The 21,234-nt window shown below is 49.3% G+C and overlaps 1 protein-coding gene across 17 annotated transcripts in view; it reads right to left on the bottom strand.

Moving 5' to 3' along the window:
• Positions 1-16,784, bottom strand: part of FHOD3 (formin homology 2 domain containing 3) — a 411,645-nt gene extending 394,861 nt beyond the window's left edge. For 10 of the 17 annotated variants that reach the window (XM_074352245.1, XM_074352246.1, XM_074352247.1 and 7 more), the window contains exon 1: positions 16,457-16,784. In XM_074352245.1, the coding sequence (XP_074208346.1) occupies positions 16,457-16,621 (165 nt within the window). In that variant the 5' untranslated portion in view covers positions 16,622-16,784. The remainder of the gene's footprint in view (positions 1-16,456) is intronic. The other 7 variants (XM_074352255.1, XM_074352256.1, XM_074352257.1 and 4 more) reach the window with 1 other exon arrangement.
• Positions 16,785-21,234: the final 4,450 nt, after the last annotated feature.

Raw genomic sequence — 21,234 nt, 5'->3', positions numbered from 1 at the left:
ACGGAGAGAGAACAGATCCATGGTTGCCAGGGACTGGGGTGAGGGGATGTCTGACTACAAAGAGGTAGCCCTAGATGATTCTTTAGGTTGCTGGAACTGCTCCATATCCTGTGATAGTTACAAGAATCCAGGCATATTATGGTATGGAATCTACAAAAATATTGAATCACAGGATTGTATACCTGAAACTACATAATATTGTGAAGGCAATTATACATCAATTAAAAAAAATAACTATATGTATGTTAAAACTCACAGGATTGAACACCAAAAATAAAAGTGAATTTTACTGTATATAAATTTCTTTTTTAAAAGCTCTCAAATTCTTTGACACTTCTCCCACCCGACAGTGGTGTCTAATTCCCCTGCCCGTGAACATGGGCCAGGCTTGGTGACGCGCTTCTAAAGAGTACAGTGCAGCGAGAGTGATGGTTAGAAAAAATGGTATGGCACCCCACCCCCACACCCCAGCCCTTGCTCTTTGGAATCCTGCGTGGTCATGTAAGAAGTCTAGCTACCCAGAAGCCCCCATGCTAGAGAGACCTGCGGGAGAGACCACAGAGGCATAAAGAGAGATACCTGAGGAGCTCCCAGCTGTTCGCATCTTCCCAGCCCAACACCAGGCTTGTGACTGAAGAGCCTCGGAGATGGTCCTGGGCCCCGCCATCATCTGGCCGCAACCTCACAAGAGACTCTGAGCCAAAGCTCCTCAGAGTCACTCTGAGAGTCCTGGCCCAAGGAAACCATGAGCCACATGTAAAAAATGTTTTAAGCAACTATGCTTTACAGTGATTTGTTCACAGCCATGGATAACTAACACAGGCTCATTTTGGGAGCAACTGACGCTATGTGAAAGACACTTTTTCTATATTACCTTATCTATTTTTCATTCATTTCATCATTTATGGAGCACTTTTTGTATGCCAAGGACTGTCCATGGAATGAGGAGGGAAGTGTCAGAAGCACCAGAACATGAGGGCTGAGAAATGGGGCCAAAGCCAGGGAGTGGTTCCTGGTTTGGGCAGCCGGCTGCATGATGACATTCCTCACTGAAACAGGACAGACCTGCGGGAGGATAGCACGGTCCCATGTGGACACAGTGCACATTCAGCCCAAGAGGAGCTGTCCAGGGGCAGCTGGATGGCTGGCCTCAGACCAGAGAGTGCGCTGGGCCCCAAATGCCAACAAGGGGTTCATCAGAAAGCCATCAAAGCCACCCCAGAGAGGAAGTCGACTGCTAGGAGAAGGCCTGGACTTGGGACAGAGCCCTGAGGAAGGTGGACATTCAGAGGGCAGGAGGGAGCAGAGAGGTTGAGAGGGAACAAGGGAGGTGACTCTCTCACCATCAAACTTAGAACAGTGAGCATTCCTCAGAGGGGACGCTGGAACCGGTGAGCACTGCTAAGAGATTAACTACGATACAGACTGGAAAGTGTCTACGGAGGCGTGAAGGACAGGAGCCTCAGAGGAGCAGTGTCCCTGCACTGGAGGGAGGGAGCTGGACGGAGCAGCAGGGACAGTGAGTGGGGCAGCGGGGCTTAGACAAGGTCTAAGATGCTCAAAAGGGGAGGAGACATGAAGGTAGAAGAATGGGCCAGATCTGGGGGCCGGGGAGGAGGAGATTTCTGGATGAATGTGGATCAGCGCATCTGAAGGCTAAAGGGCAGATCCCAGAGGGAAGTATGGGTTGCAGGTCCAGTGGAAAGGCACCTGGCCCCGGGCCATGAGAAGGGATCCTCCCCTCTTCCCGGTCAGGAAGGGGGGCCGGCACATGGGCGCAGGGAGACAGGTGGGGCAGGAGCTGCTGTGTCTCTGCAGTGGCAGGTGGGGCAGGGGAGAGGGAGTCCTGGGAACCGGAGGCCACGGAAGCCAAGTGGCAGATCCCGGTGACATTCAAGAGTGGAACCCTTTTTTGGTTTTATTCATGACAGCCCCGCAAGGGGGACACTACTGTTTAAAGGTTTTAGGAGAGGGAATGTGGACGGCACAGGGTGGCCGAGCCAGGGCCCACCCCATCTCGTTGACCCTTGGTCTCACTTATTTTGGTCACTGTGCTGGCCCTAACAGAGTCTGCCACTGAGCAGACACCCCATAGAAGAGAGGGAGGAGGGAGAGCCCCTGGAAAGGATCACCTCTTAATCCCTGATGGCCTCACACCTCAGCTCACCAGACATCAGCAGTGACCAGGACCACAGGCTGCGGGCGACCTTGCCTGCTGGGCCGAAGCCAGGCCCATCCTCAGGCTTGTCCCCGACGGCTCTCCCTCCCCTCACACAATCGTCATAGGTGGCTTTGCAGTGACTACCTACCCCCCCTCTTTCTTCTCCCCATTTCTCCTTCCCACGGCTTTTCTCTACAGTCATTTCCTTCCCAAATTTCTGTTCTTCTCTCCTCTTCCCTTCCTTTTCCTTCATGTCTCCACTGCATGGAACAGAAGTAACTTCTGAATCACTTTTGTTGCTCACGGTTTGCACCAGCCCAGCCTGTGGCCTACAGCTGTGGGTCACCCTCTTCCGGGAGGCCAATCTCACTCGCCCAGAACCATCCGCACCTGATCCCCACCGCCTGTCCCCCACCACCTGTCCCATCCGCTCTCACCTGCATGGACCACCTTCCCCTTTCCTATCATCCACATACACCCCAGCCCGCTCTCTGCAGGAGGCCTTCTGTACTGTGCAGTCCACGTGGATTTCTCCCACTTCTGACATTTCTACAGCCCAGGCTGCCTATATCACCCTTAGACATGAGTTGCACACTGCTCTTGGAGGTTACTTCACTTTTTGTTACGTTTATGACTTATTTCCCCAACGAATCATGACAATAAGGCAGATACTTATCATGCCCTGGGATCGGAGGCATCGATAGAAGTAAAGCTTCCCACTTAGCCGAGCCTGCTGTCCAGCTTGCGCAAAAATAACCACCAAGTGGTTGCCTGTGATGTCTATGAACTCAGCTGAAATTACCCCGGTTGTGTTCACTCTACAAACTACCCTGGATGTCAATGTATGTTCCTCACACTCATCTCTGACAGACTGAGGCAGGGAGTCCTCCTGGGAGACGGTTGGGGCTGAGGTCAGAAGATGTGTACCTGAGTTCCAGCCCTGCCACCTCCGAGGGCCTGTTCCCGCACATCAGTCATGAAACCAACAGTGATTTCAGTTTTTTCAACTTGGAGATGGGGCCTAAGTGCCCCATCTCTCCCTCCTTCAGGGCTGTTTGAGGATCAGCCAGGCAGACCTACGTCCCAGGGCCTTGTGAACTGCACAGACATGCCGTGGTTCGGTTACTGGCATATTCGGTGATGAATCACTGTCCACAAAAATGCATCCAGTTCTGGGAACAAAAAACCACTCATATTCTAGACTATTGTTCTGGATAGGGTGCCCAACAACTCTCTTTTCCCTGCCCCCAGACACATGGTGCTGTTGAACTTGAAGGAGGACCCCAGGAAGGCTGGACAGCCTCTCCCACCTCCAGGCACTGGTCACCCAGACACTAGTCACTCGGGAACTACCAGGTCCTGCAGAAGCCAGAGGCCTGGTGATTTATAGAAGCTGCAATCAGGAGCCAGCCTGAGCGCTCCTGCAGCCTGAGGCTATGATCTGATACAGCAAAGGGGTAATATATCTCTCTAAGGTGAGTGCCATCGCTTGAAATAAAATCTACCCTGAGCCTTGCATGTTGGCCAAGGGCTGGATCTCACTGGTGGAAAGAAGAGAGGCTGGACTCTGTGGGCACCACTCCAGTGTCCCAGGTCCGCCCTCCTCTCGGAATTTCCCACAACGCACTGCGGCCGTGGCCACCCCTGCCTCCGTGGCCACCCCTGCCTCCCACACAAGCTCACAAAGCCCCTCGCCCCCTCCACACTCGGCAAGGGCAGGAAGAATAAACGAGGCTTGTGGAAGGCTCGGGAACAACCTGCAAAGCGGGGCCGGGGCAGTGCTTCCCCACCTTGTACCGCAGGCCTCCAGCTGGGCCCCGGGGAGCAGACCGCACTACCCTGACCCAGGAGGACCCCGGGGCGTATGCCCGCCCCTCCAGACGTGACAGGGAATGACACTGACAGGCGGTGGGCCTTCTCTCGTCCACCTGTCTGAGGACCCAGCGTGGACCCAGTGTGGAAGAGGCCAGAAAACAAGGTTTTGTTACTCTGAAGAGCCGGATATACCTCACTCACCTGCAGTTTTGAGGGAAATTGTAACATGCAAATCATGTTTACAGATCAGGGATCCAACAGGAGTTTGAGGATATCGGTTCCTGAAGGCTGGAGTCCACCCTGTTGTTCCAATCATCACGTATATAAATACATATACTGCACTGTTTTCAATACATACCTTCAAAAATTCAAAACTTATTTGTTTGGCTTTCCTGTGTATCAGGCACTGTCCTAGGAACTCTGAACTGCAAGGGGGTTTAAAATGCACTTCCTGCTACTGAGGGTTTACAGGTGGTGGGGAGATGGTGACATGGAAGGAAATAAGAACCAGAGTGTCACGGGGTGGGGGGCTTGGAGCACAGCCTGCACAGGCCTGGGGGAGGGCCGGGAAAGGCCAGCAGAGGTGACCCTCAGACACGCCTCACCCCGGGCTGGAGGGCTGGAGGGGCAGTCCCGGTGGAGGGAAGAGCTGGAACAACCACGCAGGGCAGCCTCTTGGAGGAACTGCGAGCATATTAGCACAGCCAGAGCTCGGGAGGGGCACGGGGGGAAGGCCAGTGGGGAGGATGTGGAAGGGGCCCACGAGAGGCCAGGTCCCAGAGAGTCCTGGGTGTCCTTGGGACAGCTTGTGATTATATCCTTAAACAATGGGGAACCCCCAGAGAGAAGAAGGAGGAGGTTGGGGAAGTAGGTTTTGAGGGTGCATCAGAGCACAGTTACCAGGAGTCCAATTGAGAGCCCAGACGACTCAGGAATGAAAAGGAGGGGACTGGATGGGTGACAAGCAGTTCTGACGGTGTTTCTAATGAATGAGGTACAGACGGGGCCTGGTGAGCAGGACTGAAGGAAGTCACTCCTTCCGTTTTTGACATTTCTGATCTACACCTCCAGATGTACAATTTTATGACTCATGTAGATTGTTATGAACTGAATGTGTCTCCCCGAAACTCGTATGTTGAGGCCCTAACCCCCAATGTGATGGTATTAAGAGGTGGAGCCTTTGGGAGGAAATAAAGTTCAAATGAGGTCATGAGGGTAGGACCCCCACGATGGGATTAGTGCCCTTATGAGAGAAGGCAGAGACACCAGAGTCCCCTCTCTCTGCCATGATAGGTCACAGCAAGGACGTGGCCATCTGCAAGCCAGACAGCAGGGCTTCACCCAGAACCAGCTCTGCCAGCACCTTCATCCTGGACATCCCAGCCCCCAGAGCTATGAGAAATAAATGTCTGTTTTTTAAGCCCCCCAGTCTGTGGCACTTTGTTACAGCAGCCTGAGCTACGTAAGGTATGAGCTATTTCAATAACAACCCAACAGTCTATCCATAATGAACCATAACATACTTAACACCTCCCTTATCGGTGGACATTGAGTTTTTCAGCTTTTCGTTACTAAGACAATCTTCAAATGTCTTTATGCATATAGCACTTTTATCATTTTTATTTACCTCCTCAAATGACTCTTGTAAGTAGGGTCACTGGGTCAAAAACAATCACTTTTATCATTTGTGTCTGTTGCCAAGTCTCTAGAAAGAGGTAGGTCTACACTACCCACAAAATACAGCACCTCTGTTTCCTCAAGGCATTAACAGCTAACGAGATGCAGCTTTGTCTTACTAATCTAATATTGTTACTTACATGCATGAAATGTAATAGTTCTAACTTTAGCACTGACTGTTCTAGTCATGATTTTGTCCCTCAAAACAGGGAGAGGCAATGAGAGACAAACACATAATTTATTCAGGGTTTTAACAATCTTCCCTGAGTACCGCCTGGTCGCATTCTCAGCATTCAAATGTCACTCTCGGCCATGACGCCAGCTGCCCGTGCGAGGAGGAGGTCGCACTGGAGCTGGGCTTCACATCTCGGCCCAGCTCTTCACCAGCCCCACAGGGCCTTAGGGACCATCTTCCCCACTATCGCCAATGCTTAAGATGGGGGAAATGGCTCCCACTGAAGATGAATTATTTACCCTTGTAGTCAGCAACTAAGCCTGAAGGAATTCACCTTAAGAAGTAATCCAATATGAGCACAAGACTGCTTCTTCTGCAAGTATATATATATAAAACAGCATTATCTGCAGTTTTAATTGGCAACTGCCTAGACATTCGATGGTTCACTCATTCACGCATTCATTTAATGAAGATGTATTAAGTACCAAGCACAGGACAGAAAGCACTGAAGAAGACAGAGCCCTTTCCCTCACAGAGCATGGGAGCAATGCTTACACGGGCCACGGGACATGGGACACGCACAGACTGGCTTACCCTGCTGTCATTAAAAATGACATGCTCCAAGAATACTGAATGACTTGGGAAAGTATTCAGATATAATGTTATATTTTAATGCGCATAGATATTAAAATTCTGGTAAGACACAAAAGAGTTAAGAGCAGCTCCCTCTGGGTGGTAAGAAAACTGATTTCTATTTCTTCAATGTGCTTTTCTGTAGTCTCCAGATTGGCACACGTGCTCATGCTGTGATGGGAACCGATGCTCTGTTTGTTGCTTAAGGGTAGACTCCTTGCCTCCTGGCCTTTCTCTCACTGAATCTGACTTTGTTAGTCATAACCCCTCCCCAGTAGCATCTCCCTGATTCCACACACAGTTTAAGTCCACAGTTAAACAGAACTGCAAGTGTGAAGATGCCTGAGGGTACCAGACATTTACATACCAATATACACGATTTGAGTAATAAAAACAATCCACATGACTCACCGCAAACGTGAAAAGAAAGCACCTTTTGACTTCTGCTACCACTGGGAAAAGTCGCTGGTTTGATACAAACTTCCTGCCACTGTCTCTTGGCACTACCTGCAGGTCACAGGTCATAGGTCACTTCACTTACCGAGCCCCAGGCTCATGGTTCTTCTGGCTTACTCATCCTATTTCCATCTTCTTGGGCACAGTCAACCAATGAACTGTCCAGACCCACCTCCATCCCCATCTGTGGGGGTATGAGGAACCACCTTTCCAGGAAGATCAGGGACAAATAAAGTTCAAAAATGGGGAAAAGGCCACCCTCAAAGGGAGGGAGGCAACTGCTCATTACCACACCTGAAGAAGAGGCTAGAATATGTTTGACCAGAGGCTTTGCAGAAGGGGCTTCTGCCTGGAGACAGCTTGGGTGAGGAGACCCCTCTTACTTCCCTCCACCTCGAAACTGTGTGATCACTCATTCATTCAACAACTATTTACTTTATGCACACTATGTGCCAGACACTGTTCCAGGCTTCAGGATTACGTCAGTAAACCAAACAGACCATCAAACCAACCAAGCAACCCACCCTGCCCTCATGGAGCAGTGGGCTGGCCACCTGAGGGCTTTGCAGCTACCCTGAATGGCAGAAGGGCTGAGGGAGGTTTGGAGCAGAGGAGTGACGTGATCTTTTTAGCCAATCACACAGGCCTGGTTCCTAGGCTGTTCCTTCACTGAATGAACCCCACCCAGTCCTCTCTAACTTTTTTCTTTTTTCCTATTAATGGCCATGTTCCAAGGCAAGGAGGGAACCTCCACCCCATCCCATCAAGACTCACTGTAAACTGCACTATTGACAATAGCCAAGACATGGAAGCAACATTAATCTCCATCAACAGATGACTGGATAAGGAAGTTGTGGTACATTTATACAATGGAATACTACTCAGCCATAAAAATGGACGAAATAATGCCACTTAGAGAAACATGAATGGACCTAGAGATTATAATACTAAGGGAGGTGAGTCAGACAAAGACAAATACCATATGATATCACTGATATGTGGAATCTAAAGAAATGACACAAATAAACTTATTTACAAAACAGAAATGGACTCACAGACATAGAAAACAAACTTACGGCTACCAAAGAGGGGAAAGGAGCAGGATAGATAAAATGGGAGTTCTGGATTTGAGATGCTACCTACTATATATAAAATAGATAAACAATAAGGTCCTACTGTAGAGCACAGGGAACGATATTCAATATCTTGTAATAGCCTATAATGAAAAAGAATAAATATATATATATATATGTGTATGTGTGTGTATAACTGAATCACCATGCTGTACATCAGAGACTAACACAACGTTGTAAATCAACTAAACCTCAATTTTTATAAAAAAAAAAAAAGGACTTGCTGTAAACTACAGTGAGTCTTAGCACATGAACACACTGCAGTTTTAATTGGCAACTGCCTAGACATTCGATGGTTCACTCATTCACGCATTCATTTAATGAAGATGTATTAAGTACCAAGCACAAGACAGAAAGCACTGAAGAAGACAGAGCCCTTTCCCTCACAGAGCATGGGAGCAATGCTTACATGGGCCACGGGACATGGGACATGCACAGAAATAGAAACACCCCCTCGAGGCTATGGACGCAATGTGAAGTCGAGGAGGCACTGGGGATTGCGCTCTGAGCCCCTCACATTCCCTGCGACTTGGCATCCCAGCCTCCAGTCCTTGGTCAGCTGCTTCCCAGGGGATCCGGCCCCGGCACCCCTCCAGCTGCGTGCAGCCTGCGTGATGAAATCAGAGGACCAGACAGAAGTCCCCTCACGATGGTCATAAGTGTTGAAAGCTAGGTTTCCAGGGTGTTGCACACTTAATATTAAATTTTGTTTTCACTTAATAAAACTACAGGTAGGAGTGGGGAGGAAGTATCCTTTAAATCCATTGTCACAACCCCAGTATGACTACACACTCATGCTTTCGTGAGTTGTGAGGAATGTCACCATCAACTCTGGCTTAATCATCGTAACGAGGGGCAGGCTGGAACGGGTGGCCTCAAATCACAGACAAAATAAAACTTGCACTAAAGTGGTATAAAATGTCACTGGTATAAACATCTTTAGTCAATGTTGTGGCCAGTGTTAGGCAGCCTGGTGAATGGCTGCAGGGCTGTGCGTTGAGCCAGATCGAGCCTCCTGCCCGCTGTCCCCACTGAGGACCCACGGCTCCATCTCCAATCTGTGCTGAGCGTGGCCGTCGGTGCCTGGCCACTCAGGAGTGTTTGCTTATCAGCGCATCTGCTGTGAACCCCAAGCCACTCTTGGGATCTGATGAACCAGTCAGAAGATGCATCAGTTACCTTCTATTCTGAGAACTGTGGCTTGTCCTGGGCTTAGCTCTGGCTAAGACCCTGGCATTTCACTCCCTGCTGTGATACCAGTTCGAGTAGCCTTATCAAGAACAAAAAAAGTCTTCTGGGTTTTCCTCTTTCCAAGAATGCTAAAAAGATTTGATGAGGTGACCCACAAACAAATTTTCCTGTGTCCTTCTGGCCAAACCTGGGAATATATCGAATTGCAAGTTCTGCAACATGTTCCCTTTTTTTTAACATCTTCAACGATTGTGAGATTTTTTTTTCTAACACTAAGTTCTAAACATTTTCCCTTAGAGTCCAACATTTTGATTTCTAGGTTCCACATGTAAATGAGGAAGAAAAGGTAAGTTTCCAAGTTGTAAAGAGATACAATGCAGATTCTGTTCATCACTACATGGGTCTAAAAATAGATAAACTTCTGGGTATGTAGATAATTTTGCTGATACGTGGTAACAATTTTTTTTAATGAGCTATCTTCCCCCTCCCCAGTAGCTAATCCACAAATGGGTTAATCTGCCCATAGAAATCAGAAGTTCCCTGTAATGCTAAGAGTGCCAAAGCATACAATCAACTTACATGTTCATATGCATTACAACATCACTGCGCTTACTGCATTCCAAGATGCTCTCTTAAGGTGTAATGAAGATGCAGGCAGAGCTGGCTCACTGGGAATGGGGCTAGACCCTGGTGTTGGCCATGCAGCCTCCAAGAGCCATTAGGAAACCGAGAACTTTTGTATTGATATCATTCATGACAGCCTTAGCACTGTCTCAGTTTAATGACAAAGAGTTAGGTGCATCTACTGAAGTTCCATGTATAACATCTCTACCCTAACACTTCTTTACTAAACGAACAGTTTCTGTAACAGATTGCCGACTTCGTCATCGGAAATGACTGAGCCTAGAAAGACAGGCTGAACATTAAAAGACTGATGTCCTACGTTTGTTTCTCAAAGATCCTTGGAGAGCAGGTCTGCCAGGGTGGGAAGGAAAGTATCATTGGAGGCGCTACAAAAAATTTGCTAATGACTGGCCATTTCAGCCTTAGTGAACACACTCACGACACCAGTCACACTTATGAAAGGACTCTGGTCCCAAAGGGAACATTAGAACTCATAACCTAATTTTTTTCAGCTCCTTCATTAAAAAAAAAAAGTTCAACATAGGCAGAAGTATAGAAAACAGTATAAAGACTCCCCATATATCCATAAATCCAGCTTTAACTCATGGTCTGTCTTGTTCCATCTACACACTCACCACCTACTTGCCCCTCATCCAAGATTATTTTGAAACAAATTCCAAACAGTGTATATTTTCATCTGTGAAAATCTCAGTGTGAATCTCTGAAAGATACGAACTTTTCTTTAAGCATAACCATAATACTACTATCATACTTGAATAATCTTACTGTTAAATATCTTTACTAATTTCATTGTTTTATTTTTTCTTAATTTAACTTTAATAATTTTGAAAAAGTCCCTATTCAAGTGTGCCCAATGATCTCAAATATTTATTTACAATGTGTTTGAATCAGTATTCAGCTAGAGCAACCCATTGCCCTTAGTTTATATATTTCTTAAATCTCTTTTAACCTTACATTTCCTTCCACCTTTTTTTTCCTTTGCAATTTATTTGTGGGAGGAACTATAATTTCCCACAATCTGGATTTTGCTGATCACACATCCCTGTGGTGAGGCTTAACATTCACTGTAACCTAACTTCCCCCTTTCTTTCTCACTTGGTTCAGAACTAGGCACACAAACACATCCCAATAACTCAAACAACAAAACAAAACCAAAAGCAGCCTGATTGTCTCTGTAAAGGAGCAGATGCTGACAAACCCAAGACTGGAAATGCCCCACAGATGTGGAACAAGCTACGTTGATTAGAAAGCCAGGTTTAAATCAGGGCCGTTCCTGAGCTGGCCACAGGCAACAGGGCATCACCTGCAGGTGACACAGTGTGGACGTTGCCAGGAGTGGTGACTGTCTTCCCTCTGAGGACAGAAAGGTGTCCAAGTGTTCAGCAGTTTCACCTTTAGAGAGAAGAAAACCACAGAGGGGGGAGGAGGCTGGGGGAGGGGTGCTCCCGAGTTGGCCTCAGCATGTTGATCAGTTTTAAATCTGCCACCATTAAAAACTAACATTTCAGAGTCCAGAGAAGGAGGGCAAAGGCGGTCCTGTTGTTTTCCAGAGGGACGCAGGTTGGCCTCTGAGGACAAGAGGCGCAGACTCCCAGCACAGCCGTTTAAGTCACGGCCTGTGACAGGCAGCCGCGTGTAACGGCCATGCAGTCAGCCCCTCCCCTGGCACAGAAAGCATGTGCTCTGTTGGTTTTCTAATAATGGGACACAGTTGGCTACAGGCTTTGGAGTAAAAAAAGACCTGACCTTAAATCCTAGCTCCTTCACTTAAAAGCAGTGTGACCTTAGATAACCTGCCTAACCTCTCTGTGCCGCAGTCTCCTCATCTGTTAACTGGGGATACCATTGTCTGCTGGAATTGTTATGAGGGTAAATAAAGTTATCCCCCCAAGGCCCTAGTACAGTGCCCAGTGCAAGCTCATTATATGTTAGCCCTTTGCCCTCAAAGATTTTTACCAGGCCGTCCCAACCCAGACCCTTGCAGGGAGCCGTGACAACACCTGCTGGACGTCTGGCTGGGTTACTCATGTGGTCTGTGGCCATGCATGAAGCAAAGCCAACTGACCCATAAAGGGTTCAGTCCCATGATCCTGATCTCAATAGCGCAGCTCCAACCAACTGAGCTAATTACGGTAGAGTCGGATTCAACTCAGCCTGCATGGAGATGCTCTTAGCTGTTCATACAACATTCTTGAACAGTTTTGTCCTAAGAGGCTGTGTGACACAACACACTTGCCAACTTTACTAATGATCTCATCTTTAAAAAATCTTAATGTAATGTAGCAAACAGATGTGTCCCCTAAGAGGATTAAGGTGGAAATTCATTAGAGCAATAATACCAGTGGATTTGTGTTCTAAAACTAACGCCCATCAATCAACTTCGTGCACTCCGTCTTAGCACTACTCAGCTTCCAGGAGAACCCTGGAGAACTGGGCAGCCAGGTCTTCACCCTCAAGGAAGTTATCTGTGAACAGAGGAGACAGTGAGAAGCCCCCAAGGCCCGTACTCAGAGTCTGACCTAAAGGACCTCGAATCCACGCTGCTCAGACTGCAGCGTGCACAGGAATCACCAAGGCATCTTGAGAAAATGCACATTCTGATTCAGCAGGTCTGGGGAGGCCTGAGAGCGCATTTCTAATGAAAGTCCAGGTGATGCCCTGCCCACACTTGGAAGACCAAGGTTCTAATCCTCATGACAATCGGCTGCTTCACATGGGTGATGGCCTAGGCAGCAAGGGAACCACACAGACAGGGCTAATGGGAGAGGAATGAACAGGGCACAGCCAAGGCCAAGCCAATGAGAGGATGGAACTCTGGAACGCGGGTGGGCTGCCTGGAAGGAGGACACTCAAGACACAAAAGCAGAGTCGTGAAGAGCTCAGACAGGGGCCAAATGCCAACTCTGGAACTTCCCACTCACGTGGCCAGCTGGCTGTTTTCTGCTCCGGGCCTCTTCTGCCGTGAGACGCAAGGGTACAAGTGCCTGACCCACGGGTGGTCGTGGGCTTGGCGAGACAACGCATGTCCAGGACGGTGCTTGGCCCAGGCAAGTGGCTAGGACCTGGTAGCTAGTATTCCTCCACTCTCTAGTCCGCAGCAACCATGGAAACATTTCCTGAATTAAATTACTAGGTCATAATTGCCATTTTGACACGCAAGCTCCTTACCACTTTTTTTGTAAAAAGATTCTACAATTCCAGTGTTGTCTATAAAAAAAAAAAAAGAATCCTTACCTCCTTAGCTTTTAGCATCCATCAATCCAAATACATTTAAGCTTTGAAAGGTCTATGGTTCTATTAATTCTACTGCAGTTTTTTCTAAAGTAAAAGTTCTATAATTACGATTATTTTTCTTCTGAAAACACTAAACCAGAAAAGAACATCTGTTTACGTAGCACTTGAAAACAAAAGGCCTCACTGAGTCCAGAAAAACACCATATAAACACCAAAATGAACATCTCCACAGTGAGAATACACACTTGTTTTGGCCTTTTTGTTATCAGTCTAATCATGTATTTAATCATCCTCTTGGGGTTCCTATAAAAGTTGTGTTTTTCTTTTTCAGTCTCGCAGTTTGGGAAAAAAAAAAGGTAAAGCATAATAAGCGCAATACGTTGTTTTTGTCCAAGACGATGGTTTCAATGAACACCTTACTTCTGACGGAATCAGCAGACATGAGATAAACTAACACATGTATCATTAGGTTAAGTAAGAAAAGATGCACGGACTCAAGTTTGGGCTGGGAAGGACCTGAGAGGTTAACCAGTTCAAAGTTTCCCGATACAGGAGAACCCCTAGGGGAGCTTTACAAATTAGGACCCTCTGCAGGGGCCGTCACCGGGCTGGTCACACAGGTGCGTCCACTTAGAGAAAGTTCATCCAGCTACTCAGGCTCTGCAGGCTTTTCTGTGTGTTCTATCTAATTCAAGCAAGGACGGCTGAGACTGTCAGCCTGCATCAAAGTCATGCTTCTCCCCTCTTTCCACCACCCAGGATGCCCCCTGCCTCAGGCACTCCTCCTCTGCCAGGCCGGGCCACATAAGACCTGGAAGCCATACCCACAGCAGTGGCCTGGGGTAGCAGCATGCCCACCCCCTCCCTGTTAGCTAAGTCACAGCAGGGTTGGTAACTATTTGTTTCCACCTCTGACTGTGAACTCTACCAGGCCAGGAATTCTGTTTCAAGGCTCTTACTCATGCTGGTAACATTCACCTGCCCCAGGCCAAAAAGTACCTGGCATAGGAAAGTGATTTGGTGAACTCCCCAAGTTAATGGAACGGAAGCCAGAGGAGGTGCGGCTTCTGCCCACAGCCACACAGCTGGACCAGGGAGCAGAACAGCAATGGAGGCTCGAGTCACAGAGACCTGGTTTGAATCTCGGCTCCCTACGACTAGCAGAGAAACTAAGTTATGTAATCGCTGTCTGCCTCAGTTTCCTCATCTGTAAAATAGGGATAGTAAAAGTCTGCACTTTGCAGAGGTGTTTAAAGTTACATTAAGTGAGAGCCTGCACTGACACCCCTGGGAGAGCACACACCTACATACCAAGTGCTCAAAACTCATTAGCTCTTTCTATCACAGATGGATCATCCAATCCAGCAGATTCCTTGCTGGAAATTAACCAGCATTTTAAAAATCTAAATGAGCACCTAGGCACATGAATCCCTGAATTCTGCTTTATAGAACCCTGGTTCATGGAATCAGCCACTCAGTCAGCTCGAGACGTGAAAAGTAATGCCAAACGTCTAATTATACTGTAGGAGTCTTCAGGCAAAAGACTCTGAGACTGAGGCTGGCTGGCCCCCAAGACAAGGGATCAAGGGTCTCTGTGGGACATCTTTTGGTTCTGTTTCTTACACAAGGGCCATCTCAGAAAGTTCTGTGAGCCAGTGCAACTGCTGTGTTGTGGCTTTGGCGGGGGGGGGGGTTGCAATATTGGAGCGTCAGGATTGCCTACCAGTCCAGGAACACTGGACCAAGCCTATGGGGCTATTCCACGGAAACATAAAAATGTACTTCAGCTTCCAGTTTGAAAGTTCAGCCCGCGTATATAGAGTTTGAAATCCAAGGAAACCACTTCAAGGTCACAGGGCCACAATTATGGGTCTTCTGTGGTTTCAACAAAAGATCACTATAATCAGAGACCATAATGAATGAAATAACCATGATGCTGAAGAAGCCCTTCGAAAACTTTTAACTGAATCCACTAACTGAGAAGAATCAAATAACTCACAAAAATGATCATGATAAGCTGAATCCACAATACATCATTCTGTTTCCCCTACCTCCCAATTCAACCTACTTTTATGGCCAGAGAGGTTCCCAGGAGCAGTGACTGTCTCCATCCTGCACCAACACGAAGAGCAGGAGACAGAACTGCCTCATTCCTCATTCCTGAAAACGGGTTACTCATTAAGTAGTGGGGGGGGGGGAAGCACCTACTACTAATAGACACCACTGCCAAAGTTCACCGGTTTCCACATCAAACTCCCTCTCTACTTCCAAGGCAGGTTAACGTCATACAGAAATCTAAAGAATTTTTTTAAATCAATTGTGTTCTTTTGGGCATCAAGGGTTATCTCTTCCAAATATTTATCAATGTTGATCCTCAAAGAATAAATCTACAAGCTTTGCTAAGCAAAAAGCTGTACCGGGGAAGGAATTCCTCAAGGTGCAGTCACTTTAAGAGAGGGTAAGGGTTCTCCTGGGTAACTAAAGGGTTAGCTTTCAATGCCCAGCCCTTTGGTACACACACTTTGCAAGAGGCCTGTCCTGCAAAGGGTTAAAAAAAAAAGAAGAAAAAGAAGAAGAAAGAAAAAACTCTATCGGGTGGACTGAGAAGCCATTCTTCCCAGGGGACACACATTTCGGGCTTCGAGGCTCAGGCTTTGTGCGCGCGCCGCCCCTCCGCGCCCCCGCCCCTCCTCCCACAGCGACTGCTCCTCCGAGGTTCCCAAGGCCACCTGCTTCTTCTAAGAAAAGGGGCTGCTCCCGAGCACTATCGCAGCGCGCGGGCGGCGTCCCCCGCGGTGCCCCCTGAGGAGGAGGGAGAGGTGTCCCCGGGAAGCGTGCTTTGTCGCAAGGGTGGCGCGGCCGCCCCCAGCGGCCCCCGAGGCCTAAGAGGTTTTGTCCCGGGCGTCAATGAGGGCTCTCCTCCAAGGGACCTGAGCCCCCCTGGGCCCGGGTTCTTTCCGCGCGCCGCTCCGCGCCGGTCCGGGTGCGGGGATCGACTGCCGGCGTCCGAGCCCCACCCCGCCCACCCCGCAGAGCTAACGGCGCCGCGCGGGGAACCTTCTCCATCCCGCCTCCGGCCGGCGCGGCACCTGTTCGGCCCCGCCCGCCCTCTCTCTGGGCCGGAACGCGGGACTGTCCTCCTCGCCGACCTGGAAACTCCCACCTCAGCCGGCGGGTGCCTCAACCCCTCTGCCTAACGGGAAGAGGGGAGGTCTGCCCTTGGGCGCTTGTCCCCTGGCCGCGCCCAGCCCCGCTTGTCCGCGGCGCCCCTACTCCCGCGCGCCCCGCAGCAGGGGCTGCGTCCAGGGGGCCCAGCCCGCCCCCGCTGGGCTGTACCTTGTGAGGCGCCCGCAGCAGCCGGTGGACCCCGGCCAGCTGGGTGCCGAGCGCGAGGTCCTCGCGGAACGTGAACAGCGGCGGCCGGCTGGGCTCGGGGAAGTTGGTGCTGTTGAAAGGGTCCGTGTCGTCCAAGAACTGCACCCGGCAAGCCAGCGTGGCCATGATGCATGCCTGCCCCCGGGGGCGCAGGCCCCTGGATTCGCGGGGCCGCGGGCCGGGACGCCGGGGTCACCCGCGAGAAGGGGAGGCCGCGGCCGCCGCTCGCTGGCTCGCGGGCTCGCAGGCTCCGGGGCGCCCGGCTGCAGCCCGGGCTCCGGCCGCGGGGGGCGGGGCGGGGGCGGGGCCGACGGGCCCCCTCCTTCCCCTCCGTCTCCGGCTCCTCCCCTCCTCCGTCCCCCTTGCGCCCGCCTGGCTGCCGCGACCCACGCGACCCGCCGCCAGCAACTGGAAAGGGTGAACGGCTCGCGCAGCATCCGCAGCCCTGCGCCAAGCCCGCTGGCGGCGGCGGCGGCGGCGGCGGGGTGGAGACCCCCCCGCACCCCCGGCGGGCCGACCCAGGAGGCTCTGACGTCTCCCGGGGCGCCGGCTGCACGTGCGCCCGCGGCCTGGGGAGCCCCGGCCGAGCTGCACCGCTCCGGGCTCGGGGAACCGGGGTGTGGGAGCGGGGTGGGGGCATGGCCGTCCTCTGGCTTCTTTCCATCTGGGAGAGGACTTGAAACTCTTTCCAGATGAAGGCAGCGAAGGCCAGGCTCCTGCTGCCAGGATTCGGAAAACCACAGCTGAGCACCGGGAGACGAGGGAGCCAGCCCCCCGGCAAGCAAGCGGGGTGGTGGCAGCCACCTGGAGGCCAGGCGAGGCTTCCGGGGGAGGTTTCCCTTGGGGAGAAAGAAGCTAGGAAGCTGGAGGGTGAGCCGGGGAAGCCCGGCAGCTGTTCTTAAGAGACAAGCCCAGGAGGCGCCTGGCGAGAGGCCTGGGGAACTGCGAGGCTCCGCTTCGGGACCCGAGTGCCGGGCCTGGAGCCCGGGCCGCCTGGTGAGTGCTAGTTGACCTTCTGCATCACCGCGACCTCTTGGCCAGTTAGGTCTCCGAAAGCCCTAAATGGACCTTGAGGAGCTGCGAGGGGCGCTTCTGGCGAGGTCACCGAATTGCAGAGGGGCGGCCGAGCGCTAGGGACCCAATGGCAACCGAGGGACTTGGAGGCAAGATTTGCAGGCCGCCGGCCTCTGCCCATGCCAGAGCTTAGAGCCTCCTGACTGCTCGAGGGTGACCCCCTTCGTCTCCGATAAGAACTCCCCGGTCTCTCCTTTCCCAGGCTGTGGCCAAGGTCGCAGTTCTCCTAATTCAAATAGGTCTTATGACTAATATACCCAATCGCTCTTAACATCTGGTCTTCACAAGGCGGAACATGTCTCCCTCCTTTTCTTCTGGCGTCAAGGGGAAGAAACCCTAGGCCAGTACTTAGCCTTCTTACTGAAGGAGCCCTCCAGTTATTCTGGCCACCGTATTTCTCATTGCTGTCCAAACGGGAACCCCAACCCATCAGCTCAGGGGCCACCTTGTTGCACCACCTTCTTGGCCTCACCTTTCTATCATGTGCCACTGTTGCTCCTGCCCCATCTGCCGAGTGCCTGCCCTGTGACCCATCCCCACCAGGTTCCTCAGCACTGCTCAGTGTGGCCTCCCACTCCTCTCAGGCTGCCACAAACTTCTGCCGCTTCTTTCTGCTCCCTACAGATTATTCAATAAAGAAAATTCTCTCTCCAGTGTGAAGTACCCCCTTTCCAGCACCCCCTCCTCTCCATCTTCCAGCTCCATCTTCCATCTCTCCCATCTCAGGAGATGGCCAAAACCCTGCTCAAGGCTCTACCTCCATCTGGACACTGAGTTCCTCCCTTTCCCGTTCTTCTAGGACCAGGCTCTGTCACTGTTTCAGCCTCCTTCCTCCGGGAGTCCTTCGCCTGAGAATCAGAACTTGCTTCCTGGCATGCAGCCTGGGCAGGCACACAGGTCCCCATACTTAGAAGAGCCCCACACTGGTTTCACACTGTACTGTAACTGTCTTAAATTTTTTAATAATTTAACAAGAGGATCTGAATTTTTATTGTGCATCGAGGTCCGTAATTTATATAGCTGGTCCTGATAAGAATAAATACTTAAGTGTTTTCCATCTTAAAAACTACATCTTTATGAAGCCTGCCACTCAGTGGCTTATCTCTTCTTCCTGACCAGCTTCTGAAAGAATTATATTCATTTCTCAGCATCCTCACCACCTCTTTGCTCAACATCCCACAGCATCTGGTGGGCAACCCTCCCTGCTGTTCTGAGATCATCAATGCCATCCTAATTGCCTCATTTGGGGGACGCCTTAGACCTGCTACCCACTTTCTTGGCAGCATCTGTTCACCATGAAGCATTCTTTTCCCAGACTCTTTCCCTCAGCTTCATTACTTCTATCCACTCTGGGTTCACCTTCTCTCTCTTTGACAGCTTCTTCTCGGTCCCTCTGGGCTCTGTTCTCCTCTTGAAATGGAGCATGACAGCTACAGTTACTGTTAGTTTATCTCTGTGCTCCCACTAAACTGAAAGTTCCTCTAGGGCAGGGACCATGCTGTATTCAACTCTATACCCCACCAGTGCCTGGCAGAGTGCCCAGTGAAGAAAAGGCACACAATAAATGTCTGATGTATGGGTGAACATCGGAGTCATCTTTGAGTCCTATATCTTGCTACTGGTCACTATGACCTGTCACTGAATCAGCCTTTGAAATATTTCTCAACTCTCCTCCTGTCTAGGCCTCAAGTCCTATGCAAGTCTTCTAGTGAGTCTCCCTTCCCCAGTCCTTCATCCTGTGTTTGGTCTTCCACTGGCTTCCCCAGAACCAGTGATCATTCTAAGATGTGCATTAGATGTGTCACATCTTAGGGTAAAGCCATGCCAATCCCCTTAGCATGACTCACAAGACCCTCTAGGGTCTGCCCCAGTCTACCACTCCAGGCTTACCTCTGGTCATTCCCAACTTCACATCCTGGCCACATTGAACTTACTACCTTTTCCCAAACATGCTGAGATTGTTCATGGTGAGCTTCTGAACCTGGAATGCTCTTCCCTATCGATTTGGCCAACTGAACCCACTTATCCTTCAACACTCATTTCTAAGATCAGCTGTTCTAGATTGCCATCTCCAACTCCACCCCAAACAGGGATTGCGGTCTCGGATTACTTTCTGCATGCAGCTATGGTAGCTCTTTTCATGTTGCATTGAAAATTCTTGCTTACTTATATGCCTACCCTACTAAACCATAAGACCTTCAGGACTGGAATTTGTCTTACTCAATTTCAGTTTTAAAACTTCAATGAAACCTTTGGCACCTAAAATGAAAGCTTCAAAATTTTCAATCATATAGGTCATACTTAATTCTTTTGAGACTTTCTGCCCTGACAACTCCCTTGAAACTGCTTCTTAGCAATAATTTTTTTCCTCTGATTAACAGACAATATTTTTTCTCAATGTATTTTTTGAAGTCATTCTTTTTTAGTAATGTACCACTTTCTCTTACTTTAAAAGGTCAAGAGTAATAAAAAGTTACCCAAAAAATCAGCCTCCTATTTTACAGTCCCCATCCCTACCCCCTTCATCCCATTATACTTCCCAGAGGCACTCATTTCTAAATAGTATCAGGACACGGCTATACTTTGATTGAGGAATTTTAGAAAATACACTGACTTTCTATCATACTACATGAGGATTTTAGCTTCATTACAGACTAGTTCCTTTCTCCACCATCCCAATATAGTTTTACCATGAGTTTAGTTAAGTTCTTCTTATTCAGTGATTTGTTTTTAAATGATGATTATGTTAATATTGTTCAGTTTTGTGCCAAGTAGTACACATGATTACATGGCTTTCCTTGTACAACTTTTTCTTTTTTTCTAAAGTTATTATTTGCCTCAGTTTTTGTTTTTGTTTTTGGTTGCTTGCTTTTACCTTGAGCCGCTAGTTAGATCCCATATCCTGCAACAGCTCTGAAAATGCCTCTTTCAGTGCTGTCAAATAATTTCTCAGTGCTGTTTTCCCCCAAGGACATCCCTCTGAGAAACATTCCTCTGGCAGTTCTCCATCTTCCTGCTCCAATTTGGAATGTGGCTGTCTCAGCCCCATCCTACTCAAGATTTCCTTGTCATCTCTCTTATATGGGAACCCCTGGTTCCCAGATCATGTGTCTTATTCTTTCTTGGTTTACACTCTCAATTTTTGTAAATATATAGCCCGGTAGCTTCCTGAGAAAATGTAAGTTTTTGAGAACTTTTATGTCTAAGTATTTCTGTTCTCTATCCTCTCACTTGCCTTGGTGTGGTAGCTTTGTTGGCGAAGATGGCCACGGTAGTTCTTCCCACCCCCTTTTCCCCCACCATTTTGCAGTATGACTTTGCCACTTTCCCCATCAGAAGGAGGGGTCTATTTCCCCACTCCTTGAATGGGAATGGCTTCGTGACTTACTTTGACATAGTATGTTGAAAGTGGCATTCAGGAATCCTTACAGCATCTGCTCTCACCCTCTTGGAATACAGACTTGAAACTACCATGTGAAGAAGTCAGGTCCTAAGAAAAGTGGTAAGAAAATGACTTCTAAAGACTGGGAATATATGGTCATCTGTGTTATGTAGCAATGAAACAATTAAGAAAATATTTGCCCACAGTCATTTGGAAGATGGCAACTGCACCTAATGAACTCGTGGACTTGGCAGAGATCTCCCCTCCATGTGGCTTCTCATCC

Source organism: Camelus bactrianus, chromosome 24 (assembly GCF_048773025.1).
Source record: "Camelus bactrianus isolate YW-2024 breed Bactrian camel chromosome 24, ASM4877302v1, whole genome shotgun sequence".
NCBI lineage: Eukaryota > Metazoa > Chordata > Mammalia > Artiodactyla > Camelidae > Camelus > Camelus bactrianus.
The sequence above is the reverse complement of the archived record's forward strand: the minus strand, read 5'-3'. Positions and strand labels throughout refer to the sequence as shown.